The sequence below is a fragment of the Amphibalanus amphitrite genome, unplaced genomic scaffold (assembly GCF_019059575.1).
Source record: "Amphibalanus amphitrite isolate SeventyFive unplaced genomic scaffold, NRLGWU_Aamphi_draft 000082F_arrow, whole genome shotgun sequence".
NCBI classification, from domain to species: domain Eukaryota; kingdom Metazoa; phylum Arthropoda; class Thecostraca; order Balanomorpha; family Balanidae; genus Amphibalanus; species Amphibalanus amphitrite.
The window spans coordinates 249939-277547 of record NW_024881578.1 but is presented as its reverse complement, the minus strand read 5'-3'; the positions used below and the strand labels follow the sequence as shown (position 1 = coordinate 277547).

Below are 27609 nucleotides of genomic sequence, written 5' to 3'. Positions count from 1 at the left end.
TATCTCTACGCCGAAGGTTGAGGCCTCACCTGGGCTGCCGTTCCTCCGCTGAGTAGACTCAGGGCGGCTCGCAAGTTCGAGCACGCGACGACCGGGGCGGGGACGTCTCGTCCCGCAACCTCTCCAGAGCTGCCCACGGGGCGAATCTGCTGCTAGATTGACCAGCGTACCGCATAAATTCGGTGACTGTCTTTCGCCAAAAAATTATGCGACCGCCCTGCACCGAAAAATTCGTCCGCCGCCATGCGCTGAATTCGGCGCATGCGAAGTTACGCCGGACGTGCGCTTAAATTTTCGGCGTAATTCCGTCACTACGCCGGACATATTCGGCATAACGTGTATTTTTTCCAGTCTGGATAACAAGCAATAGGTAGCAAATCAAATATTTTTAGGTTAAGTGGTTATGCATCAGGCTTCAGGCCAAAGGCCTGAAGCCCGATGAATATCCACTTACATTGGGGATTTGAGTTTGACAAGCAGTTTCTTAGAAGAAGATGCACTCTAAAGGCAATATTAGTTTATGAATTGCAATCATGCACAATTATAAAAGGAGTGGCAATAATAACAATTTCTTTCTAAATTTTAAAGCCATTATTTTATTGGTTGCCTTAAGCTGTGATATGAATGTGAAAGGTGCTTTGTTCAACCACTGGAATCAAATTATAATAGGGACATCTCACTTTGAAATTCCTGGAGTTTAGTTGCATCCCTGGGGTGTTTGAAGTGACCACCCCACCTTAACATCAGTTTTGAGTTGAGATAGCCAAATTGGGGTCCCGGGCTTGCACTTACCAGTTACTGGTTAGGGCACTCCCAACATCAATAATTGCTTTGATTCAGATATATTTAATTTCAAACTTGCAGTTTTCACATTCTAAGGGGATAATGCATTTGAATGCCCCCTTAGAATTTGTGATGTCGGTGGAGATCTATTGATTTTTAAATATAATACTAAAACCATCATTAAAACGTGGTGGTATATATGTACTGCTTTCACGCAACATCTGGCCGCACCTTTACGATGCCAAGTTATTGTTTCCAAATGACGTCTCTCAATTCAAGGTAAATTTTTATCTATGTGTATTGTGTAACTGAGTCAATCTGACCCTCACCCACTATCAAATTCCTCGGAGTGACCATCGACCAGTGTCTGACATGGGATATCAACATGAGCCAAATAGAAGGTACAATGCTCTTCTGATATCTCTTTCCAAGTTTCACCACCACTTCAACCTGGAAGCAATTAAATTACTTATCGACACGCACGTTTTCCCCCACATCCCCTATTGCGTTTCGGTATGGGGCGGAACCAACCAGAACACATGTTTGTGTAAACTTGTGTCACCCTTTTAACTCTCGTAACGTTCTAGTTTATCATAGTGTGTGCGGTGTATTTTTTTGTAGTCTTTCATCCATTGTATTTCACCATTAAATGTTGTATTTTATCCCGACTCGCTCATGATCAGTTGCTGTCGTCTTATTTTTATTCCTGCCCTGCCGTTCTTCTTACACTGTATAAGACGCTAGTCCTGAAAACCATGTTCTGTGGATGGATACATACTGCATACATAAATACATACATACATTGTTGGAACAGCGGAGGCCCCAAAAGTAAATAAAAGTAAAAGTCTAATATCTTCAAAACCAGTGAATATTTTTCCATGAAATTTGGTAAGTATTCATTTTTGATCCTTTTAAACCACGGAACATCAATGTTATGCCAATTCATCAACTTTTTTGTAGATGGGATTGGGAGGGCTCCTTTTAAGTGGATTTGCCTTTTCAAGTTGATTATGATTTTGGCTCGTAACTATAAACTAAGGCTGCTTTTGGTCCATCCCCAGATCAAGTAAGTATAATACCGGTATAGTTAGTTATCTGGTAAGCAAAAAGTTGCCAACAACCGTCGTCCGTCGGGCGTCGGCAGCAATGAACTTCATGTTCCCATTTCTTCCGCGCGGTGGCGCTGCTGTCAGTCGCTGTGGTGTGTCTTGGGAAAGACAAGGCAACTCAGGGTATATTGGTGCAACTCGACAGGTTTAACCCTCGCCCGCACATGGGGGGGGGGGGGTTGCCACCCCCCCCCAGGTAGTCTTTCTGCTCTGCACTCAACATTTTTAGAGCTAGAAGCCTGATTTTTCGTATAGCTGCTCCTCTATCCTTTCTTGATGTCCACTGAAAATTTCAAGTTTCTGTGATTTTTGGTTTCGGAGATATGCCCTTGTTTTTCAGGTCATGTCATGACCCAAATGGCCAATTCTCAACATCTTGCGTTTGCCATGGGCCTTGTGAGCTTTTGACACCCTGATTTCGGCCTTTTTTGCCAGTCTTACCTCCCACCTATCATGGAACATGTTGTTCGACGATGTACAGGGGTCAAGGTCAGGGTCAAGGTCAACCTAGGTCATCTAAGATAATTGCGTTTTAGGCAAGCTGAATTTACTTTTTGTGAAGTTTTTTGACTGCATTTTTGATAAAAGCTTCTCAGATCATGATTTCATGTAATATGGACCCAAAAACAATCGGTGCACACATCAGTATACACACAGACACACACAGACATACAAACACATATAATTGACCTTGACCTAACTTGACCTGAAATGACCTCAGCAGCAAAATTCTGGTCGGGTAGTGTGACAAAGAGGTTCTAGCTGGCTTGGCACCAGAAAACAGCATCGTCATCGGTATTTGATAAGCAGCGCACTTGATATCCAACGGTGACCCAAAACACTAAAACAGCAACATTTTTTAGTTTGACCTGACCTGAAAGGTCAATGACTGACCTGAGAAGGTAAAACTGGGTATCATTGGATTCGTCTCTTCCCAAAGAATCTTTTTGGTCTTTACCGCTAAGCTCTATCTCCAACAGGAACGAAATGGCGCGGGGGGGGGGGTGGCAACCACCCCCCCCCATGTGCGTTCTAGGATGGGAAAATGGCATGTGCGGGCGAGGGTTAATATGGCATGAATCTGGAGGACTTTTATCTGCATTGGTTAGTTTCCCGATTTTCCTTCTGTCTGTGTAGTGCGGAGTGTGTTTTATCGCTGCGTTCCACTAAGTCAAAACCTTCTTAAGGCATAGTATTAGAGTAAGTATTTCTTCTTACAGCTTTACCTATTGTGTACCTACTTTCCTACTGCCTTCTAAACCAACGCAGTAGCTAGCCGTCCAGTTCCCCTCGTTCTCCTACTTGGGAGAACTGGACTTGGGAGTCTGGATTTGGGAGTCCCAAGTCCACCTTATTTGAACATTTGACTGTTTTTTTTGCGCACCTAGTCGCGATCCTTCGGCCGTCAGTGTTATTCTGCTGAGTGCTGTGCAGAAACTACCATAGCACAGTACCACATCGTTTATTTACACAAGACACTAACTATTTACATATGTAACACAACATCATTAAATAACACTCAGCCTAGCAGGCCCCGTGCGCCCTCGGGGCTGGATACCTGCAATCCAGCACAGGGCGTCAAATCAACCTTGCTGCCAGCAGAAGCGACCGCTCACTTTGCTCTCGAAGCCCACCCAACTGCTCGTTGTCGACCTCCGCTCGCTGTACCTACGCACGGCTCTACCTTCTAGCCCTCGCAGTTTGACGGAGCTACGCTAGTTTTGCAGGCCAGTCGCCAGTCCGATCTCGGCGCCAGGCTCCGTTCGTTCTGTTCGGTGTCTCGAGGCGGGGATAGATTTTGACCAGCGCCAACGGCGGCGCACCGCAGCGACACATAATGTTACAGACGGCCTCGGCGAACAAGAAAGACGTCGGCGTGAAGCGAACCGGGTCGAACTCGACAACTCGAACATAGCGCGGTTAACTACATGGGCGATGTCCGGTCCGGCGGGCCGGCGCTAGACGGATCGGTGGATCTGCAAGCGACACTATTCACGGTTTTCATATGAGCATGCCAGTGCCTGCGAAGCTTCTGGTAGGGCGCTGACCTTCAGAGCAGCCGACTGCCGTCGTTCCTATTGGCCATTAAAGCTCTCACGCTGCCTAGCCCTCTGATAACTCCTCAGCTCGCCGTTTCCCAGGGCGCCTCCCATCTCTCCGGCGGGGCGCCGGGCTGGCCCGCGCGCGGATACCGCGGCCGCCCCAGCCCGCGGCCGATCGCTCGGCGCCGCCCCCGCTAATACTGTGGGCGGCAGCGGCTCCGCGCCGACGCCGGCGCTCTCAGTCGGCGTCGGCCTCTGCAATAGCCTCCTTCGCACGTCGGTTCGGTCGGATCATCATGACTGAGCGCTTCAGCGAGTAGTCCCAGCCGCGCCAGCGGTACCACACAATACCTACGGACAGGGCAGTGGCGTCAGTGAGGGAGACACGTCTCGGCTTTTACTTGAAGATGGCATTGACAGAGCCCAGTGCTCCCCACTATTGACTGTCCACACAGGAGAACACTGGGTTGTCCATGATAGTCACGTCCCACGCATATCTGCGTGCGCGCCGGTACCCGGATCCTCACCTTGTCTGGCAATGACGTCGTTGGGGTCGGTGAGGTAGAGGCCGTTGAGACCGCGGCCGCACGAGCGCCACCACCAGCCGCCCTTCAGCATACTCGCGCAGTTGAGGCTCGAGCGATCGTTGTCCCTGCAAAAGGTGCGGTGTCGAACGTCAGCTGGGTCAGAAGGTGACCTGTCACCCATGGGGACACACGCGCAGACAGCAACGGTCATGTCACCTCTAGCGCAATGATTCAAGTTTTTCAGCGTCATCTCCGTCGTACCCGTCGCTGCACCTGACCGCGATGTCCCCAGAGGTCGCCACTGACCTATCGTACCCGTCGCTGCACCTGACCGCGTTGTCCACAGAGGTCGCCACTGACCTGTCGTACCCGTCGCTGCACCTGATCGCGTTGCACCCAGAGGGCGCCACTGACCTGTCGTACGTGGAGAACGGACTCAGGTTGCTGCCGTACCACGGGTCGTTCATCGAGTCTCCGGCGTTGCCCTCGTATCCGCCGATCTCCAGCTTGTAGTTATCCTTCTCGCCGTGCATCTTGAAGTTGCTGTACTGGGCGTACCTGCCAGACGAAATGTAGGGGACGTTTGTCAGAATGCAGTCCTTGTTCGGCTTGTTGGACTAGCATCACATTTTATGGTTAGGTTTTCGCCGATTGCACCTGTAGTTGTGAAATGTTAAAGCAATTGTTGGAACTTCAACTGTCAATTCATGTACCAGCATCGTCAGTGTCCTCTCCTCTCCTTTTGAGTACAGTTAACTTTTTATCGCAGAGGCTGGTATTTAGATGCAAGAAACCAGGTCAGCTAAATAGCCAGCGGGATTAGGGGGAATAGCCCACCTAGTTTCTCCATCGAAGTCTTCAAGTTCGATCCTGAGCTGGTAGTCCTCGGTGTTGGTGAGCATGAAGATGTTCTCGTTGCCGAGCCAGAAGGCCTTGGTGGGGTTGCCGAAGCCCTGCTTGTATTCCTCCCACGGCTGGTTGAAGCTCTGCTGGTCGTCCTCGCCGTAGTTATCTCTCCTCTGGACCACCTGGTAACGGACAACAGCGGGACATCGATCGAATCGATCGCTCACGAACGATTAGACGGTCACTGGGCAGACCTCTCGATATAGATTGTCCCTGAAATGACCTCTTTGGGACTTTTTAATGCACGTTGAAACTTTCGAGCGTTTTGTTTCCTTTAAGACAGATACGTGCTCACACCACGAGCATAACTCAGAACTCCCGCTTCCCGGACTGGTTTCCTCAGCGTTGGTTTCCCACTCCTTACCGTCCAGCCGCCTCCGTCCGTCTCCATGTCGCAGTAGACGCGCAGATACCAGTAGCTGGTGCCGTGGATGCGCAGGTAGTACACGCCAGACTTGTTCAGGCCCTTCTCCCGGAACTCCTCGCACGAGTAACCCTGAGGTTGATGAGGTTACAGTCAGCTGGTAGTGCGATACTTATTTTGATATCCGATGAAGGGTGCATTTCAGCCAATATACATCCTTGAACTCCAGCCTGCAGCCAGATAAAATTCTGTCTGCATTGATGCCTATTTATTCTGAATGACTGACATATTCCCTTTTCCAACTTAGTGTTAGTAGGTTTGTTCCAACGATAGTTTAACCCCAGCGAGCACAACTTTGCAGCTTTGTTGGCTGCTTAGTTGGTTTGCAACACCACGTTTCCGAGCAGCCCATATTCGGGAGTTGAGCAGACCTCCCAGCCCACGCGGCGGAGCCCGTGTCCGGCGCGCTCACCCCGATGTTGACGTTGTCCTGCTGCTCGCCGCCGGTGATGAAGGTGCTGTTGTTGGCGGCCGGCGGCGCGCGGCCTGGGAACACGATACCGTTCGGACGGCCGCGGCTCCCCGACCGAGGCACCGGCGTCGCCGTCGTCGACTCGTCCGTCTGCGACGCAGTGTAGTTCTGGAAGGCCTCCAGGAACTGCTGATCCAGCAGGTCGAATGGAGCCTGCGGGGAAAGCCATGCCAGTTACCGTACACGTAACCTTTGAAGCGATTTTTTTTTGTCATGTTCTACTCCTTGATCATTAGATAATTATATATTGAGTCAAAGTATCTGCAGCGAAACGACTGTCAAACAAATTGATTGTATACTTTGGAGCCCGTTTCAAAGTTAATCATTATGACCAGATAGGTCAGCTCGGCCTACCTATTAAGCGGCCTCACTGACCTCCTTGTCGAGCCTCTCGCGGCTGAGTGGCGCCGTGGAGGTGGTCGGCCGGGTCGGGAAGGCCACCGGACGGATGTAGCGCTTGGTGTTCTCGGTCGCTCTGCCCTGGCTGAACGCCGTCACCGGCTCGTTCTCGTCTGAGTCGCCGTCGACGGCCCTGGCGCGCGCCGGCGTCGTGTCGACGCGCTTATTGAGCCGCTGCTCCACCATGCCCAGGTTGTCGATGATCTGCTTGGTGCGCTCCTGCAGGTCGCTGTGGATGCTGTTGATGGCGCGCTCCTGTCTGCTCGTGGTGTGAATCAGCTCCTCAGACTTGGGCACCAGGTCGTCGATCGATGACTTGGTGCCGACGACGACGTTCCACACCTCGTCCATCTTGCTGGAGACCTCCATGAGCGGCTCGATCTTGTTGACGAGCAGGTCGAGCTTGGAGCGTCCGGCGACGCCTGAGTCGCTGGTGCGCGGCGGCTCGAGCAGCACGCCCGACACGTCCGACACGGACTTGATGACGGCCGACAGGTTGTCCGACATCTGGCCCATGTGGAAGCTCAGCTTGGTGTCCATCGCCACCACCTTGCCGCGCACTTCGTTGATAGTCTGCACCATCTTCTCGGCGTCCTGCAAGAAGCAAGGTCTTGTCATGACTCGTCATTTTATGGAACAAGATGTTTCACTTTTATTATTCACTTATTGACAACAGAGAACATCGAGGCAAACTAGCATTCCGTTATCTTTATTTACACTTCGCCATTCACCATGATGCGGTTGTCTGGCATACACCCTCCCCTTGATCGCCGTGGACTCACCTTCACCAGTTGATGTGAGACGTCCTGCGTCGTGCGGCCCCGTGGCCGAACAGAGCCCCTCTTGCTGGTCGTCTGGGTGGTCCGGCTGGAAGCGCTCGGCTCGACGTCGTCCACCGGCACAACCTCCAGTTCGTCCACGGTGTGCTGGATGCGCTGCAGCCGGCGGTCGAGCGACTGCAGCTGCTGCTCCAGCTGCGCCGGCACCGCGGACGTGGCTCCCGCGGGCACTCCGCCCGAGGGGATCGGCCGGCCGGCCACGCGCTCCTCGAGTCTCTCCACCCTGCCGGGGATCCCGAACGGGGCTGTGTGAGGACATCACCATACTAAAAAAAGGACATCACCATACTATTTGGGCTGCTGCACGAATATGGGCCGGTCTTCATAAGTCATTAAGCGCTCGTATGTTCGAGCTACTATGCGCTACAGCGCACTTCTACCCAACTACATGGCCTCTGATCTCACCTGACTACAGCTGACAGTTGTCTTTAAAGCGGTGGGTGGCCTTAAGGTTTTGATTCGATAGGGTTATTAATTGCTGAGAAAGAATGATCCACCGATAGTAGCAGGTTGAAGTGCTCGGATCACTGGACATGAATGGCCGCCAGTTGACGACGGCCGTTTATCACCGGTTAGTTTTTTGGGCGGACTCGGTCAGGGGGAAGCGGCGGGCTCGGTCAGGGGAAGCGCTGACCCAGACCGTCCCTTTGTCGTCAAGCTGCACCAATTATCCGGCCTTCAGCGGGGCCGTCAATTAAGGCGAGTGTTGTTCTGGTTCAAATGCCGGTTACCTTGGCCTGGCCGGGCCTCCAACGTGATGCTGGCTCGGGTCCGATTTAATTTGTTTTGCTGGAGATTCCATGATTCAGAGGATGTATTTTGTAAGTCTGGAATATCCGCATGGACAGTAATCGTTTAGATAAAGCGGTTAAAGCTGGCAGACGACTGAAAACACTCACGGAAGTGATTGCACTGTAACAAACCCTGCAAGTTGCTGTATCAGCGAGAAAGCCCGATCTATCTTCCTGAACTGGGTCTGTCACCCCAGCTGATCCCCTCTCTCTTCTTAGCGGACGCTTGGTGCAACTGCACAGGACCTGGAAGATTCCGTCTTCCATTTCGGCGATAATCCCCGTGCGACCTTGCAGCGTACTCCAACTTTTCTGTGGGGGAGTCTGGTCTGGTGTCCAGTCTTTGTGGGAGGGCGGGGAGGTGTCGAAAAGTGATTGCGATATTGCGCCACCAGGCCAGGTTTCTACTGTGTGGCACTGACCAGCCGAAAATAGGACACTGACTAGCTCTCTGACTGTAAAGGAAACACTTAACATGCACTCGTTGCAACGCTCAGTACAGTTTTTATCCAATGCCGTCAACCTTGAAGCAATTCAGGAAGTTCTAAATCAAAAGGTGACTCATTTTCCGGTTCGCATCCCTGCATTCTGAAACCACATGATTTCTTTACTTTTGGTTCCATGAAACCAGAGTCTGTTAGCCGATCTAGTGCCAGAAATAGCTGTCTGTAACAATTACTAAAGCTACATTTCAAAACCCCTTACTAATAATTTCCTTTTGACAGTATTGCAGCCCCATCTGACTGTGATTGCGGAGGAGTTGCGCCGTACATTCCTGCCGGTAACAAGCACGCTGCAGTGATCAGCAGACTTGCCGGAGCGCAGCATTGTCCTGTCGACCCGGTGCTGTTGGCCGCACCGTCACCGGTGTGTTTCTGGCGCCACTCGGAGCTCAGGTGTGCGTGCTAGAGAAGACGGTAGCGTGCCCGGGCGTCGTGCCGTGGCTACTGCCGGCGGCCGGCCTGCCCGTGTATCGCGAGTCTCGCACGCATGTTGGTAGATCAGTTTGGCGCAATCCTGTGGAGCCCAGACGACGAGCCTCTTCTGGCGAATGTTTGGCGCAATAATCCGACGACTTTGCGAGTGGCCACCTCCGCATGTCTTCTCTGTGTTAGCGCACACCATGTCTGATTGGAACGACACCAGGGCCTCGTTTCATAAAACTCTGCCGTAACTTACACCTTTCCGTAATTCACACCCTTTCAAACTACGGAGCGCAAATGAAGCCGTTTCATAAAGCCACAACTGGAATTGTTTACACCTCCGTAACTAAGCACAGTTGCGTAGTTGCCGTAATTTATCAAGCGTCTTACAAATTACAATTTCGTGTCAAAACTTATTTCTTTACGATAAATTAGAAAACAGTTATGTTGATTTTAAATATAAAAAAAAAAAATTTATGAAAAAACAATATGATTTTGCTGACCATCTTTTATTAAAGGTAGTGTGCCAGCTTTCCTGGACCGTATGGAGTTAATGGCCCAGATAAGGAGAACCGGATTTTTAGAACTTATCCATACCTTCAAAACTCATGGAAACGTCTTAAATTCTTCAAATTTTGAGTACCCCAGTGCGAAATTCGCCCCGACGGGTTGTCGGTCGTACCCCAACCACATTTCACACCACTATGAACAATAAATGCACACACTGAAATCGCTATTACCGATATGCTCATCCAATCAAGTTTCGATAAACCCGTTCATCATCATCTCCTGCGGTTTCGAACACGCCTGTTAGGTGGTGCGGTAGACCGCGCCCAAAGCCAGGGCCCCGGTAACGTGAGGTAGCCGAGTCGGGGCAGCGTGCGCTGACCCAAGCCGGGGCCGCGCGTCCTCCCGGTGTCATGTGATAGCCCGGGGCTGCCCGCGGGGATGCGGTAGACCGCGCCCAAAGCTGCGGCCCCGGCTTGGGTCAGCGCACGCTGCCCCGACTCGGCTACCTCACGTTACCGGGGCCCTGGCTTTGGGCGCGGCTTCTGCTCATACTTTGTGGTGCGGTGGTGGTGCGTCGGGCCGCGCGCTCTGACTTCGGCCAAGAAAAATGCGTCAGCTGATCATTGTCATTTCTGCCACTTGCGTGTGGTGAAATGGGGTCATAACTTAAGAGACGGCTTTTTCATATCAATTATTTTACATAAAATCATATTTCAAACCATAAATAATGTTCGACAGCCAAATAAAAGAAACAATACCAATACAGGCTTACAGTTTAAGGCTCGACATTGTGTTGTCTACGATTAGACAGCTGATAACTCATTCCCGTACGTCGTAACTCTATAATGACCTTTGCTTATTGTCACATGTGCGCCGCATTCGCGATTGTTGCCGACGCCTGTTTGCAGGTCAGCCCACTACAGTTGTTATACATATCGAAAAGCCGATAAACTTTTAGGCGAAAAAGGCACTATTCCAGGCCCATTTTTGATTTTCTTTGCGATATTAGGTAAAAACAGAAGCTTCTTATCCTAGGAAAAATAAAATGGGAAATCTTTCAAAGGTGGCACACTACCTTTAAATCAATTTAATGAAAACAGCAGAAATTCAGCTAAGCAGAAGTGCCTAACTACAAAAGTGGCGCGGCGCGGCGAATAAACAAAATTCCGATAGTGGCCACGGCGGCCACAAAAAAAGCGACTGGTACAGAAGATTTGCAGTTCCTTTTTCGCCTTCCGGCTGTTGTTTCTGCCTCTCGGGCTCAACATTATAAAATGGATTAAAAATTGGCTTCGAATCTCAACATTAATTCAAATTCACGCAACATTTTTGTGCGTAGTTTACACCACTGATATCAAGAACAGGATAAAATATTTGGCGTTAATTACGTCGTTTTATGAAACCCAAATGGCATCAATTGGTCCGGAATCGAGCATTTGCCGTAAATGAAGCTCCGTTATTTCGATGGCGTGAATTACTCCGGTCTCCGGCTTTATGAAACCGAATTGGCATCAAATACGCCAAATCTGGCATGATTGACGGAATGCCGTAAGTAATTCCTTTTATGAAACGAGGCCCAGCTCTCATAAACACTGTCGTAATCGCCTTTTTTAAAACCGGTGGCCTTCGTGGTTTGTGATGTTATCGACAGTGCTGTGTCGCCGAACCTTCTAATCTCACGATCACAACCTGTACCGGGTGCCGGGAGCAGCCTGAACGTGTTGACCACCTGGAAGCGCCGCAGATCTCTCCAGCGTGGACCGGGGTGGCGGCGGGACTCGGGCACATGTCCCCCGGTGCCGCCCACACGGCCCGGCCCGGTCGGCTCAGCCTTGTGCCGCCGTCTGCGTCCGTTGGCCTAATTGGCCGCGGCCGGTGGTCGGGCCACGTTTTTCTCCTGGGTGTGGGGAAACCGCGGGGTCACCGTGAAGCGGAGACGCCCGTCGGAGCCGCTGGTCGAATCAACTGGTCGGTTGGACCGAACTGAAACGGACTGAACATACTGAACGATTTCAGACACTCCGATTACGATAAGGCTAATACGCCGAGTCACACTGGAAACGGGTATTTCCGCTCATACTGACATGCATCATGCTAGACAGATGGGTTGGTTTAATTTGACGCTATCGTGACATTACGGTCTCGGCCGATGCACCGTTCGCTCGTCCTTGCGCCGAGCGAAACTCGTCTGTCCGTTCGGTAATGCGATTCACGCTCCGCCGTCCGAAATAAGAGCGCATTAGGCCGGTGAAACGCGCCCCGTTATTTTATGCCACACGCCGCGCACGCATGGTGAGATACTCATCTGATACGCCGGTCGGGCGCTCAGAGAGCCAACGCTGGCGCCGACGGCCGACGCTCACGCACGAGCTGCCTGGGTGTCTCACCTGTCGCGAGCTGTCTCACCTGTTGAGGATGGTGGCCGTGATGTTGTTACTCTCCTGCAGCCGGCTGTCCATGATCTCCATGTGTCGCATCACCATGTGGATGGCGCGCTCGATCGTGTCCACCCGCTTGAATTTGTCGTCGAGCGAGGAGATGAGCACCTCGAACATGTTGTAGAGCAGCGGGTCCCTGGAACGGAGCGGGGCGGCGCGTCAGCGACTCCGCGGCCGCCGGCTGTAGGGCAAGGTCCCTCCCCGGCGGCGCCCTCCCCGTCCCCCCCCCCCGCTCGGGATCGCCGCAGATAACGGGCGGCAGAGAGATGGGCCGCCCTCGGCGGTGGAGGCGCCCCGCGACCGGCGCCGAGCGGACCCACGCCCCCCAATATGGATGTGGTGCAAGGCGAGCAGTCACTGCAGGTGACTACAGATGTGGTTATTGTCGGGGTGGAGCCGACAGTAACGCTCCGCTGCTCACTCAACGACCTATGAACGATCGCCCGACAAGGGCTCGTCGCTTACGTCACCGAACAAGCATATATCACGAGCAAAGCTTGACGACATGAGCTACAATGTCCCGAATGCAAACAACGTGGCGTGGAGAGAACTCATCGGAAGCGAGTGTGGCGTGCGATTTATCTGGCGGAGCGGTCGGCGTTCATGTTGTTAGTGGTTTAGCGCAGGCGGCGGCAGCGCGCTGGAGCGGAATCCTACCTAACCGTGGGTGTTCTGGCACTTTCGCCCTCGGCCATCGTGCCACGATCGTCATGGGAGACAGCCGGATGGGTGACAGGAGGCAAACGGGTGTTTTCAGTGCCGGCACGACACGGCTCTGGCCTCCAAACGACGAAAGCTAGTTATAATTCCCTTGATTCCCTAAATCTACCTGTTGCCCTTCTTCATGTATATTCCTATCTGTGCTACAAGAGATTACCTGGGTCGGTATTTTCTCGGTTCGGTGTATCTGGCGGCGGGCGTGGCCTGAGATGTTCCGGAGAAGCCGGGCCCCGCTAACAGCCCTGACCTTGGTGCCGATCCCAGGAGCGCCGCCGGGTCGGCTTACGGCCACATGTTGTGGTAAACGCGGCGTGAAGTCGCCGGATTTTCGCACCACGTGGGCCGGCGGTGCGGTGACGTCATTGAGGGGACCGCCGCAGTCAGAGGGGATTGGCGGCGCCGCTTTGGGGCTCGGTGTTTTGTAAACCGGACTGGGTCCTGAGCGAGGTGGGCGGAAGGTGGGGCAGGGGATGAGGCCCACCGGATGGACTTTGTCTTGCGAATGACGTTCATCCTTCATCAGTTGACGCAAAAATACCAAACTAGTTTTATCGTTGTTGAAATGAATGTTGAAGAGGTGTTATTTTTATTATTATTCATTTTATCATATGGTTGTGAAATGTACTTGGCTGCACCTGGGGCAGCTTATATGCAGTATTTTTTTTTTTTAAGTGATTAGTGAAATGTCTTCTTATTTCAGCGTATCAGAAAAATGACATTCTTTATTTGATCTTTATTTATTCTTTTGCACAGAGCTGCTTCTTCAAATTTGAACAGTCATGTAAAAGATCCCTAAATATATAGCTAGATCATATTCGGCCTCTCTCAATCAGGTTGTTTGCGAGTGATCGGAATGGTTTTTTTAAGCGTTAGTAAAGCACCTGAAAGCACTAGGCAATTTTGCGAACAATATCTCAGCTTCACGTTTTTATCCGCGAACTTTGCTCTGTCCGCGTCACAAAAGCGGCAGCGAGCACATTGGTTAAACAGCAAAGCGAAGCGGCGCGCTCTTGCAGCGTGCCAGAGCGGCGAGCGAATGCGGTTAGTGACAGCGTGTTTCCAGCATGGCGCTCCGCCGGCTCGCTTACCAGATGGGACTGCTCTCGCTGATGAGCTGCGGGTTTCGCCTGAAAGGCAGACAGTCGGTGTCGGGTCAGGTCGGGTCAGCTCGGCCGGTCGGCCCGGCCGGCACCTCTGCCCAGGTGGCGTGATCGCGCTGTCTCAGAGACGCTCGTGATGACCCATCCACAGCGGGCAGAAGGAGCAGGTCATGCACGACTACTACGAGCGAACTATCTGTCTAACCGTATAACCGTAGCGATCGAGGCCCGTGAGCACCACCCATCCACGTACCGAGGCCCCGAACATCACCCGACCACGTAATACAGGCTCCAACTAGGCTAACTAGCAGCTAGCTATGGGGTTGTAGCGTTCCTGCGGTCAATGTCTGCCAATATAACCACTACAGCATATCAACGACATTGTGCAACCGAGCGCATCCGCACCATATGCTACATCGCGTTGTGCAGTCATATATCACAGTGGTACCTTATGCAAACGTTAATTTGTTGGTTTATGCTAGATGAGTGTGTGGTGAGTGTTGAATTGCCGGTGCATGAACTATGCATGGTGAAGTGTTGACATTCGTTTCGTCTGTGATATCCTACGTTACTTTATCCTAGCGTAGTAAATAAAAATGTTTGAACTTATTGTAGGTTTAAATTCTTTTTGTTTAATTTCTCTGAAAGTTCCCGCCCCTTGCGGCACCATTAGTACCTACCACCATTAGTATTCTCTCCTTTTGGATATCTCAATGCCAGTTGCTGCTATGACCATTCATAGTACAAGCTACCACGCGTCGATCAGTTGAGCTCCGCCTTGCGTCGAAGGCCATGTCAGTCATTGAAACCCAGGCAGCCGCCTAGTCACACCGGTGCAAAAAAGCTCAATGGGGCCCATCGAGTGTAATGAATGACACGTTCCCCACCCAATAAACACACTGTCCGAGTGTCGGCGTCCCAGCGACATCGGCACCGGCACGGCGTCCTCCGGCCGGGTCAGTGCGGTGGCTCTGTCGGCGACTCTAAGGCAACAGTAGGATAGCTTTGGAAACAACACGTGCGCCCAGTGTCGGTGCACCCGGAGGTCAAAGTGATTGATAAATTTGTTCCTGTGGCAACGAAGGCTATGGTTTAGTTTACGCATTGGGTCGATGCTTTGTTCCTTCATCATCATGCGGAATTGATACCAAACTGACCGATTTGGTCGATTCTCAGGAAACGTATTTCTTGTTGGAGTGAGTTGTTCATACTAATCCCCAAACGGGAAGCCTGCCGCTGGGGGCAGCGATCGCATTATCCGCCAGTTGACCACAGAAAATGGGTCGTCCAGGCTGGGGCTGTGGACGCCTTTCCGCCTAACCGACCACCTGTATGCAGTTCTGTCGGTGAACTGGGCTGATTTGATCAGTACCTGGGTCATCAGCCGCTAAACCTGCCACCGCTGTCACCAATACCACCAGCACAGCCGCTCAAGTGAGGTATTTGACGGCCGAGAAGCCCCTGCGGTTCTGGATGTTTCCATGTGGAAACCGCTGTAGCACCGAGCTCCGCTCTTCGCGGCCGCTGGGGCGCGGTTTGTGTCTACACTCGGCTGGCGACCTCGGCGCCGCCTTGGATTCCATGGGCCGCTCAGAGCACCGTGACCGAGTTTGTGCTGTTCGTAACTTCTCCTAACGGTGGGCTGGTGACGGCGCGACCGAGCATTGAGCAAGGGAGCGCCCGCGGTAGCCGCCCCTGTGATAATGTGTCGCGATTGGGGCTTCGCCTGTCCCGCCTGTCCCCCGACGTGCCGGATTCCAACGCCGCCTGTCTCCGCTGTCCCCGCCTGTCCTCGCCTCTCCCCGCCTGTCCCCGCCTGTGCCGGTGATAACTCGCCCCTCTACCACGTCACTCCGCGCCGGTCCCGCGGCGCCGGTGATGGGTCGCGCCGGTCCCGCCAGTGACGTATCTGTTGAGGAGCGATCCTCCCCGCACCTGTCCGGGACAGGCCGGGTGTCGACACCGCCGCCTGCTGACACCCGGAGAGCGATATGGCGTCGTGACGACGGCTCCAAACGTGCCGCTGACGCGTCGCCGGTGGGACCGGGGCGGCGCGTGGAGGACGGCCTCTGCCAGCGTGTTCAGACGCAGATGATCCAGTTTATATATTTTTTTTGGAGGACGGGTACGGCGTGAAACTGGGGCTGCCGGACGTGCCGTGAGACCTGAGCACTATACATGCGTGGGAGATGCGTGATGCCTGTGTTTTGCAATGAGCTTACATGTTCTGGAGCTGAAGGCGCAGGGGATTACACACACATTCTTTTCGGGACTTGTAGTCCATTGCGTAAACACGGTTCGTTCACCTGGTAAGGTTTCTGGCAAGCTTGCTCCCGTGTGATCTTTTGTTCTAGAATGACGGCCGTATCTTCCACTCTTTCTATATCACAGCTGGTTTTGTATTAAGACGCGCGACCGGCTTAATTATCTCATTGACAGACTTGCACTTCATCCCTTTCCGATGTCTTTCCTAGCGGCTTAGTGGATATAAATGAGCCTCATTACAACCATTCATTTGCTTATCGTGCCGGGTCTTGTATCTCGTTAGAGAAGCAGCTCCGTTCAGTGATGGATAAATGGCGGCTTGCGGTTGTGCGCGACTTGCCATCAATTGGTTCAGCGGTGAGAAGTAGCAATGCTTTTTAAGTATCAGGCAGCGATGTAGGTTTGTAGGTTGACCTCCTTGGCTGAGGTATCGTTGAGATGTGCTTGTTACTAGTGAGCCGGTGGGATCAGAGCGGCTGAAGACTGTGCTGTTGGTGTCTGTCGTTACTCCCCACCGTGTGCCCCAGGTGAGGCGGGGACAGATAGATACTGAAGAGAAGGACACGATCGGATGGAGGTGCGGTACTGTCTAGGACTGACCCTCCCGCCAGGTTCTACAGTAAAAAACCGTCGACATTTCAAACGCCCGTCATTTGTTCGTGGGAGCTTGTAACGGAATGCCTTTTACCATAACTATAGACCACTTCTATCGTTTGTTCTTCGGCTTTGTGTCATATGTCCATGACCGGATGAACAAAAAATCCGGCGTGGCCTCGCGGGTAAAAAGCCGATAACCGAGTGCGTCTTATAGCGGAGGCCGTGGCCAGGGGGTCACCTTTGATGTTCGCCGTGGCCGCCAGAGTCTGGTGGCCGGGGGCGAGGGCGGGGCGAACCGCCCCCGCCCCATCTCCGCCCCGGCGGCCTCCGAGCCGTCACGTGCCCAGAGGGACCGGAGACCGGCGCGTGACAAAGGGGACCTCGGCGGACCGGCACCGAGTCTCGCCGGGCCGGTGGGAGCCGGCCTCCTTCCACACCGGCCCTGGCCCTACGAGCAGCAAACGGAGGAGTGGCACCGGCGAACCACAGGCCCCATCGGCCCACTCCGGTGCCGTTTCAGGGATGGCTTGTCGATCTCTCGATGCGTCTCATGGGAGTCGGCAGTGACCGGCGGTTACCGGACGGTACGGGCGGTGTCTGCTCTGAGAGCTGTGGGTCGGATCCAGAGACAGGGCCGACCCGCCTGTCTGCCAGCTGACCGACCCGTCGTCTCCCCACTTGGTCCGTCCGCCAGCCGGCCGGCCGGGGCGGCGGGTTTGCGAAACGGGGCCATACTCGGGTCGGCGCCGGCGCTAACTGCGCCCATATCGAGCCGGAGCGGCCGCTCCACCGGCGAAGGTCGGCCAAATGGCCCATCGGCCGCGCCTGCCCCGGGCGCAAGACGAGACTGGAGTGTTTGCTCTCTGGCTCGGCGCCTCGGATGGCGAGCGCGGCGCCGGTGTGAAGCACGCCCTCCGGACTCGGTCGCTGTCGGAATCGGCAATGGGCAGCCGAGAGTAAAAACTGGCCGTGAGTGTTTGCGGTTTGCGGCGCTGCGTCACGGCGGTCCAGCCGGCAGTGCCGGACCGGCTGCATTCTGTCACGGACCCGCGCTCCGTCCGCGGAAGGCGAGGAACGAACCGCTGACAGATGCGCCGAACGGCTGAGTGACGGCGGATCCTCCGGAGTCTCTGTATCGCCGCTGACTGTCTGGCACGTCCCGTCTCTCCGGCTCAGTGCACTCGACAGCCATCGGCCCTGATGACGCGCGCTGCCGGCGGCGTCATCAGCTGTCTGTAGTATCAATGTCAGCAGGCCGGCGCCACGCCACCGACCCATCCTCGGCCTGTTCCGCTGCCGCCCATCCGTGCCGCCCATTCAGCCCGTCCGCCACCGGGCTGGCGGGGAGGCTTTCTTTGGCACGCTTCTCGGGTACAATTAACGAGCTTGGTGTGCCGGCCGACTGTCGGCCGCGTGAGCTAGGGACATGTGTCGGAGGCTGTCGGCGGGCACCCAGCCGAGACTGCGGTCTGTCTGAATGGGCTGAATGGAAAGCCCCGTCTAATGGGCTAAATGAGAGCTGAGGCTATGTCTGCTGTGTTTGAGGCGCGACTTGTGCGAGTACCTGGATGTGATTTATGCGGCGACTATCTTAGAACTGCGATGTGTTAAGTTCATTGGTGCAATTTATGAATGGATGCGATTTCCAATGCGGAATATCTGTCATGATATCTGTCATATGTTACCCGCTTTGACGAAACCTGTTGTTTGCACATACATCTCCGGTAGGCTGATGACGGGGTTCTGTTCATATTTCAGATGATGACGCGTGAGGCGACACACCCGGCGCCCCTGCGACGGCCGACTTCCCGGCCACGTCACTAACGTCACTGCGTCAGTAACGTCACGACGTCACAGGTGCGTCCTGGGCTGTTGGCCCTCCGACTGGGCTAACGTCTGTGAGGATACCGACATTACCTGTGGGGATGTGTATCCGGATCAACGGCACTAGGCCGTCTGACCGGGGCCTCCAAATGGATGTTGTACGCTGAGGTGCGTCTGACCTCAGCGCGCGAGTCTCACCGGATGGACGTGAATGACAACACGGAGTCGATGGTGGGCATGAAAACATTATTTATGACATTCTAAGAGAACTGCGTCTCAATGCACAGCATTATAAATAATGTAACGTCAACTTACGTCCCTGACTCCCCGTCTATGCACGGCGAACTCTCAGGACAGTTGGTGCTTGGTTGTTCAGTTGTAACCCACATCAGCTGCCAGAGTCGGGGCTTAGCTGACGCCTAACGGGGCTGGTTACGGGAAACAGCATTAAGATGTGAGTCTACCAGCTATGGTAACCCAGTGCGGCCAAATCCATGGTGTCCCGAAGATAATCTTTTCGACGGCAAGGGCTGGGATGATGGTGGTGTGAAGCAACACCTTAATTTCTCCTACCTCCTTTTGTATATTTACCAAGATTAATGTTGTTTGATGCGCAGATAAGCGTCGCTCGGAGCTAATGCACGGGGATTGTTCTCTGGGTACCCCGCTGTGCCATGTGCTTATTCGCTGAGGCCTTCACCGTGGCGGCGTCTGGGCGGTTGTTGAACACGGGCCGAGTATGGCCCGGCGCGTGGAGGATGAGCTCGCTCTCCCCTGTCTGTCCCTGCTTCTGACACCTTCGTCGCCACCGCGGGCCTCTGCCCCACTGCCCCACCTGTCCGGGGCGGGTGCCGTAACCCACGGGTGTGATAGGCGCGCGTGCACAGTGTCGGAGGGTGGTCGGTCACGCCGCCCGACACCTCGGTGCACCGTGCACGCCGCGTGCAAACAGTGCACCGTCACGGCGCTCTCCGGCACGGGCGGGTGGCACGCCAGCGGTCATGTTTGTAAACACGAGACGTCTGTACTCACACGGCGGAGAGTGTTTGACAGGGATCGGCGAGGGATGTCGATATAGCCATTAGTGGCCTCTGCCCCGGCATTAGCCGATGCATAAGCAGCTTGTGGCAAAGCAGATTTCTCGTAAATGCCGCGCCGATGACGTCACGGCGTAGACTGAGACGGGGTGTCCAAGGCCACGCCCCTGTCGCAGGCGCGAGGAGGAGACGATCTGCCGGTCCGGCGTCATGGATACACCGCCTGCTGTCCACCGTACTCGGCGGCCGCCCTATTCCACCGCCCACCGCCCACCGCCCACCGCCCACCGTCCACCGTCCTCTGTCCACCGTCCACCGTCCTCTGTCCACCGTCCACCGTCCACCGTCCACCGTCCTCTGTCCACCGTCCACCGTCCTCTGTCCACCGTCCACCGTCCTCTGTCCACCGTCCACCGTCCACCGTCCACCGTCCTCTGTCCACCGTCCACCGTCCACCGTCCACCGTCCTCTGTCCACCGTCCACCGTCCTCTGTCCACCGTCCACCGTCCACCGCCCACCGTCCACCGTCCACCGCCCGTTCGTCATGAGGAGCCCCCGTTGCCGGCCGGGGCGCAGTTGCGCGGCTGTTTGTGTACCGAGTGTGCGCGCGGTCCAAAGAACATGGGCCTGTTGGCGGCGACTGATGGGCGCGCGCCCTGCCCTGATCGTGCGCCGACACCGGGGCCGCGCGCCCGGCCCGCCCCGCCCTCCCCTCGGGCGAGCTGGGTCAGAGCGCCGCGGGGGACCCAGATCGGACCGGGAGACAGCCGGGCGGGGTGATGGTGTCTTGCCATAAACAAATTTGAGGTGCGGTCTTGGTATACGTAAGCGGGTTTGATGCACGCAGTCCCGACCATGAAATCTGCCTCAGTTGAATGGGAATAATGACCTGGGAGCAGCTTTGGATGGTTGTGAAAGAAGTATGTGTACACGACGGCTAGTAGGTAGCCCCCTGTGAACGAAATGTCGCTATTTTTCTGCTCCTTATCACGCGAGCGCGTGTGCTATGTGCAATCTCGGACCGTAATTGCTGAGTTCTATCACTCACCCGTGTTTATAATAATAATTTGGCCATCGGGAGTTCATTAGTGTCATGCTACCGTCGAGGGCAGAGTGCGCAGTAGCTTGTAACAATCAATTGTCATGCAAATCTCGCGATTATCATAGGTAATGTTATCGATTAATTAGCAGCTGCGTTCTGCATGATATGAATTGTAAGTGCCTCTCCAGTTATTTAGTTGAACGTTGCGCTGGGAAACAGCTATAGTGATTTGAGCGAATTCAAGCGATTAAAGCCAGCAGCCATTTAGCCAGGAATGTGAGTGAACTGTCGCAAATTGCGCTCACGGACCGATTGATTGCCTTCACAGCTGAACGCACCGGCCTTGCACGTCTCGAAGGCGAAACTGTAACGGGTCCAGTGGGCGTGAAAGGCTGAGACCCGCCCGCCGCCCGCGAATTTCTGCCCCAGCTGGACACAGCCGTGAAAGTAATTCACTGCTGCCTTTTGAAAACAGGGGATTATCTAACGAGACCACACAATGAGAGTTTCTCGAGGGCTGTTGTGTGATTATCTGATTTTTGCACCACCCGACGCGGTAATTCATCAACCTCTCGTTGTCCGACTGTTTGAAAGTCGCTTTGAGAACTTTGTCTGGCGGTATCTGGACCCGTGGCCGGCTGACCTGCTCGAGCTCGCCTCGCCACGCCTATCGGAGCGGGCGGCCGGGGTGTGGGCGTCAATACCGCCCGGGCCGGAGTATCTCTCTCTCCCGTTTGAAAGCGAGCTGCGCGGCTGTTGGTCCGCCGGCCCGACTACCAGGGCGGCCGGCCGGCGCGGTCGACAGCCCGTTTCGAAATGATGTATTGCCGATCTCGGGCAGCGGTAGCCGGCTCCGACGCCGGGCTCGCTGACCGTCTGCCGCTGTTGCCGCAGCTCTCTGCTCTCATCAGGCCGGCTGCCACACCTGTCCACCTCTCTCCCCGTGTCCATCGGCTGTCTCTGTGTCCGTCGGCCGTCTCCCGATACCCTGTGTGGGCCGCGCGCAGTGGGCTGCACACCTGTGAACCGCCGGGTGCACCTGGACCGCCGCCGGGCCGCTCGTGACGGCGCCGCACGCGCGACACGGCTGCTGTCGTGCCGGGCGCGGCAGTGGCACAGCGCCGGCACGACGTGGGCACGGCCCGCGGATGGCGGTAGCACGCCGCAGCTGTGTGTTTGGGACACCGTGTGAGCCGGTGTGAGCGGCGCCGGGCAGGTGGGACGCCGCCGGCCTTCTGTCCGCGCACGGCGGCGGACCGAGAGACTAGGCAAGGAGGGGTGGTGGCCTGTGGTCGGTAGGGCAGTCTTTCCCGTCCTTCGAATTCGCACCCTTTCTTTCTCTTTCTCTAGGGTTGTTATTCCCTCCATTTGTCTATCTACCCACCCATCCATCCCCTGTCTATCTCCTCCGGTCGGCCCCGCGGTCGGCCGCGGGTGTGGCTGTCCGACCCCGTCTGTCCGACCCCGGCTGTCCGACCCCGGCTGTCCGACCGGCTGTCCGCCCGGTGTCCGGCCGGCTTTCCGACCCCGGCGGGCGGCGCGGGCGGGCCAGGACGCCGTGCCGGACCAGTTGCGTCACCGACCCTCGGAGATGACCGTACGGCGGGCGCCGCGTGTTGTAACGGCCGGGCGCAGGTGCCGCGGCCCGCTCCGCCCTGATACACTGCGGCAGAGCCGGGCTGAGACGCTCAGCTGGGCGCCGGTCAGAGGACTGCTGGCCGGTGGATACCGTATTATTTTGTGGGCCGCGGGAGAGTTGTTGACTTTCGTCATTAGTGCGACTTATACTGGCGTTGCTATGTGCACTGGATGAGGTAGGTTCGTTACGAGGTTGGAGCTGTTGTGTCATGGGTAAGAGCCACATCTGCATGATGAGCTCTTGATGTGTCATCTCCAATCCATGACATCCATTTCATCTGCCGGTCGCAGCTGACCGGCCTGTGGCTCGGATGTAAATCGCTGCACGGATACCGGTACTGGACGGCCGAGTTCCGGGAAACCGGCGATCGATGGCGCGTTTACGGTGTCGGCGATCAGTCAGTCTTTGCGGTCGGACAGCTGTCACACGTCGGCAGAGTGATCGCGGCTTTTTTAGACTTTTGTTTGTGATTGATGCGTCGAGCCGATCTCTGGGTTTGAATCGGCCAAAGTACGCTGAACATTTCATGGACTGTTTGGGCAATCCTGAACATTTGAGGAAGGCATTCTTGTGTGGTTTTCAAGTAAAAAATCCAGGATACGCCTGATGAAAGTGTGTGCATACTTATTCAGATTGGTGTATCGCCCGCCAGAAAGCTAATGCCTGTAATGCCTGAGATAATGACCTATTCTTTTATCAGCTCACACTCGCATTGTTAGCAGGCTGATCGCATCGGACGAGAGCCATTGAGAGTGAAACTTCCCGCTGCCCGGTTAGTTTTCTTGTCCCCGCCGGCACCTTTGAGCCGACATCCATTATAAACGCATTATCTGATGGAGCGCCATCGTTAAATAACAGCGGCATATCTGGAGTAATTCTGTTTTAATAATCCGGCCGCTCTGCGGGTACTTTCGCCGTCAATCTGGCCGCTCTGGCGCGGTGGTTCCTGACGCGTGCCCGCCCCCAATAACCACCGTGGTTACGCAGCGGTGTCACGGCGGACGACTGAGCCGCGGGGCGTGGGTCGGGTCGGCTCAGGACCGCGGCCTGCTAGCGCCGGCTTCGAGACGCACGTGGTTGATGAGATGAGATGACATGGGATGGTTTTTCTGAGATGGACTGATCAGGGCTTGCATTGATTGGACACGACCGCCAAATAACTAATGAGTACTCAGATAAGGAGCGTGATCGGCGGCTCAGTTGAGACATCGGGCGTCACGCGACCGGCACCAGCCCGGCGGCGGCCGATTCCTCGTCGGTGGATCGGCTCAGTGGCGCCGGCGATCCTCCGCTCAGAAAGGCGCCGCCTCCCGATATGTCCGTCCCTCGCCTCAGGGCACCGGCGTGGGGCGCGACTGTCAGCACGGCGACTCTTCAGATCCGGCCCGCGGCCGTGCTCTCGCCGGACGCGCCGGTGCCGCCGCCGCCGCCTTTCTATTTGCACACGGCGAGGATGTCATGCCGTGGCCGGTCGGTCGGCCGGGCATTGCTCGTGGCCGGGTCTGTCTCGGCGTGCTGCGGCGTGGCGTCACCGGTCTAGTGCCACTGCAATGACCGCTGGCGGGGCTCGCGCCGTGCCGTGCCACCGTAATGGTGCCCGTCGGCGGCCGGTGCCTGCTGTGTGGGGCTGGAGCAGTGACCGACAGCCGGCGGCGGCTGGGCTGGGCTGCAGCCGCGCCGCCCCGCCTCCGGCCGGTTATAGCAGGGCGGGGACCGCGCCGGTCGGTGAACGGCAGTTACAGGGACACGGACTCGGTCTGATGTGGGCTGCGACTGCTTTGTGCTGTGCTGTGTGCGGCGACTGCTGTGTGCCATGCCGTATGCTGCGCTATGGGTCTTACCCCCGCAGAGTGGCCCGGTGGTGGTGAAACGCGATTCGTTCATAGAAAACGCATCAGTCTCCTCGGACGGGTCCAGCGAACGGAATCAATTTAACGAGACCGACCACCACCGTGTTACAATGATTGATTCGATCGCATTATCGCGATGCTCTCTAGCCCTCTTTTGGTTTGTCCTTTTCTTTGTCAACCGTCCGGAACCCAATTTGTCAGAGTTGTCTGATGCCTTGTCACATGGGAGCCGAGACGGCCAATACAGTGGCCGCATTTGTCATGTAAAGTCGGCTTTGAAAGCGGGGCGGCGCTCGGTCCGTCTGGCCCGCACAGTGGTCCCATTGTGCCGAGGGCGGCCCAGTGTCCGGACGGCGGCCACCGGCGGCACGCCCGCTGACTCTCAGAGGAACAGACTGCTGGGGCGCGGCTGGCCGGGACGGGACGCGCGCCGCGACACCGGGTCTGGAGGATACCGCAGGGCCCGTGCGTGCTGTGTGCGCTGCGGACCCCGCGAGTCATGGCTCGGGGTTCTGTCGCAACTGTTGTTAGTCTCGTGAGACAACAGCATTCGCTGCACCATGCGTTGGCCAACCACCCCTTAATGCTAACTTCCCACGTTTTTAATTTCTCGACTCAGTATTTGCTGAGTTTAGCCCCAGGCAAACCTCGTCTAATTAGGCCATAGGCGTAGACGGAGGCCTGAATCTGTGTTGGCCGGGTGCTAATAGTGCACTGCGCTCCTGTCAGTATGCTGCCGAGACTGGAGACTTTGAGTCGTGTAAACGAGCCGACTCTCCCGGGCCGACCGACGGTCGACCACCACCGACGACGCGCCGTGGGAGCCACCGCCGCCGTGACGTCCCGCAGCGTCACGGCACCGTCACGTGACGACGTGCTGCGTCCGTGACGCCGCTAGAAAGCCGGCCGCGGCGCGTCGGCAGGTGATTCGTTAATTGCGGCCGGCGGATTGCACAGGGGAGTAAATCAGCCGCCTAGCGCAATGTTGCGACTGGTGTCCGGCGCGGCGCCATGTATCACCCGACGCACGCAATCACCGAGCCCTAGTCGAAGGTCAGCTCCGGTGCTAAAACGAGCCCTGTGGCGCGGATAGTCTGCCAGTGTGTCCGGGATGGGTGTGCGCTGTGAATTTACCACCCTGCACACACAGTGCCCGGCGCGCACATAGCCGCGTCGCACTGCCGCTCTAAAATATGCTGCACGTTTTATTTCACTCCTGCCCTGGGGTGAGTTTGGCTGGAGGTGATGGTTTATGGGCTAGCCGTAAAGCTCATGGCTGTCGTTGGCGAGATTGCGCGCCGGTTAGCGCTGACGGGCGCGGTGCGTGCTCGGTGGGGCCATGCTCTGCACGCCGCCGGCCGGCGCGGAGTGCGCGGCGGGCGGCCGGGGCGACCCCGTGACCCGCGGCGCCCCTGGCAGACTCGGGCCGGCCACTCGGCCGAAAATAGGCACAAGGTCCTGGAGATCACGACCCGCGCCGTATGAGGACCAGGGCATGCGTCTGATGATGGGTGCCCAATCGGCCGGCCGGCGCCTCAAGGATGCTGCTGGCGGCGGAACAGGGCATTTTTCCAGCTTTGTTCGGTCATGGGCTCGGAGTACATCAATTGAGCAATGTTGTTTGTAATTCTCGCGTGGGACACGGATTTACCAGTGCCTTTGGTTTTTACAAGCAAGACCTTGTAGCAACGATAGCGGCAGACAGAAGCCATAAACTTAATTGATGCAACTTGTGCCCAAGATTTACGCCATAAACCGCTGATATCAGTCGTTGATTCTGGTGAGTGAGCCGATCGCATTCTCGCTCTAAAATCCGCAATTCTTGTGTCATGGACACTAATGACCGTGCAGTCCATTTTTCCTAAAACTCAAGGTCAGGCGGTACTAAAGCACATATCATCAAACATCACAGCGCCATTGAGTGCGGCTGTCCCAAAACCCCGTGGACAACTATCGGATTCCAGTGACTGCATTGCTGCGTAGCACACTAACCGGAGACTGCATGTATGGACAGAACAGTAGCGAGGGACTTCATTAGTAACAGGTAGCCAACCACATGCTGGATACTGTAGCTTCAAGGGGCACGCTATCGAAATATTATCGAACTCAAGGTTGAACTTGCAAGGTTTTCATCTAAAACGCGTTTAACTCTTTCTATAATATGTGATCTTTGATGTATGTAATGCTTGCAATGTAATGCTTTCTAAGCAGATGGGAGGGAAGGTTCGTAAAGTACTAGGTAGGAACTTTAATTACATTAGGCATTCTAATGACCTTAACGTCTGTGTTGTTCGATAAGATAAGCATGTTTTATTATCACAAGAAGGTCACACTCGCACATTATCCTTTTTCCGATCCCTGTGCCGCACGCCGTGTTTCATCGGTGATCGGCTCTGGCTCGTCAGTTGACCGTTCTAAGAATAGCAGCCGTTCTGCCATGGTATGTGAGCTATTTCCTATTCCAATCTCTCACGAATCCCCATGTGCTTTGTAGCCTGCGTGAACTATTAAGTTTGTGGCTAGCGTACCCGAACACCTCGTGACCTTTCGATCTACATCCACCAAAGGCTCATCTGCGTAGGTCAACTCATCAGTTAATAGCCTTACATGCCTGAGATAGATCTGGAGCTTGTCCGCATTGCACGTCTATTTTACGATGCTCAAGTCGGGTTCCTGTGCGGATAATTTTATTAGCTGCGGCGTGAGATCAATCACCGTCAAGGCCAAATCGCGCGGTGGAAACGCCGTCTCTCCGGGTCCATAATTCTCTGCTTGGCGCAGGAGCCCAGTGCAGTGCGTCGCCTCCGGTGCTACAGTCTTACACTCGACAGACAATCGCGGTGACGAAAATTCCATACATCACAATACATCACACAATTAGGCGGTGATTTTCTCAGGCGGTCGCCGGCAGTCGGTCGGGTGACGTCTGACAGCAATCCGCCCGATCGGCGGAGCCCGTCACTTTCGACCGGCGCCGGCGCGAGCGGCACCCCGCGCGGACCTCTGCGCCGAGCAGCTGTCGCGTGCGGTTGCTGATTGCCGATCGTACCGGCACTGAGTCGCCCTTGACACTGAACGGTGGCAGCTGGGCCGGCCTGTCATAATTGACAGTGACAGCGGCGCTGGCAGCTAAGCCGGCTGTCGTCGGTGACAGCGGAGATAGCTGGACCGGCCGGTGGCTCACCGACGGGGCCTTCGGTCCGCTCCGCTCGCTGGCTCGTCGGTCCGCTCCGCTCTCGGTCGTCCTTGCGTGTCACGGTGCCGAGTGGTAACGCGACATCTCACGAGTGGAGATGTGGGAGAACACATTGGCGGGGAGACGTGATACCTTCCATTTGTGCTGTTTTGTCAGCTGGTTGTGGTATGACATT

General features: G+C 55.3%; 2 protein-coding genes across 2 annotated transcripts in view; one reads left to right on the top strand and one right to left on the bottom strand.

Moving 5' to 3' along the window:
- LOC122379682 (neurofilament heavy polypeptide-like) overlaps positions 1–27609 on the top strand; it is a 110139-nt gene that overhangs the window by 1620 nt on the left and 80910 nt on the right. Inside the window, exon 2 of the mRNA XM_043362078.1 lies at positions 18604–18702. The gene's annotated coding sequence lies outside the window, so the exon portion shown is untranslated. The remainder of the gene's footprint in view (positions 1–18603; positions 18703–27609) is intronic.
- Positions 3338–27609, bottom strand: part of LOC122379670 (angiopoietin-related protein 3-like) — a 34041-nt gene continuing 9769 nt past the window's right edge. Inside the window, exons 2-10 of the mRNA XM_043362057.1 lie at positions 12132–12299; positions 7445–7724; positions 6639–7256; positions 6204–6416; positions 5732–5863; positions 5299–5489; positions 4876–5019; positions 4462–4586; positions 3338–4285 (exon numbers count right to left, since the gene is read on the bottom strand). Coding sequence (XP_043217992.1) covers positions 4173–4285; positions 4462–4586; positions 4876–5019; positions 5299–5489; positions 5732–5863; positions 6204–6416; positions 6639–7256; positions 7445–7724; positions 12132–12299 — 1984 coding nt within the window. The 3' untranslated portion in view covers positions 3338–4172. The remainder of the gene's footprint in view (positions 4286–4461; positions 4587–4875; positions 5020–5298; positions 5490–5731; positions 5864–6203; positions 6417–6638; positions 7257–7444; positions 7725–12131; positions 12300–27609) is intronic.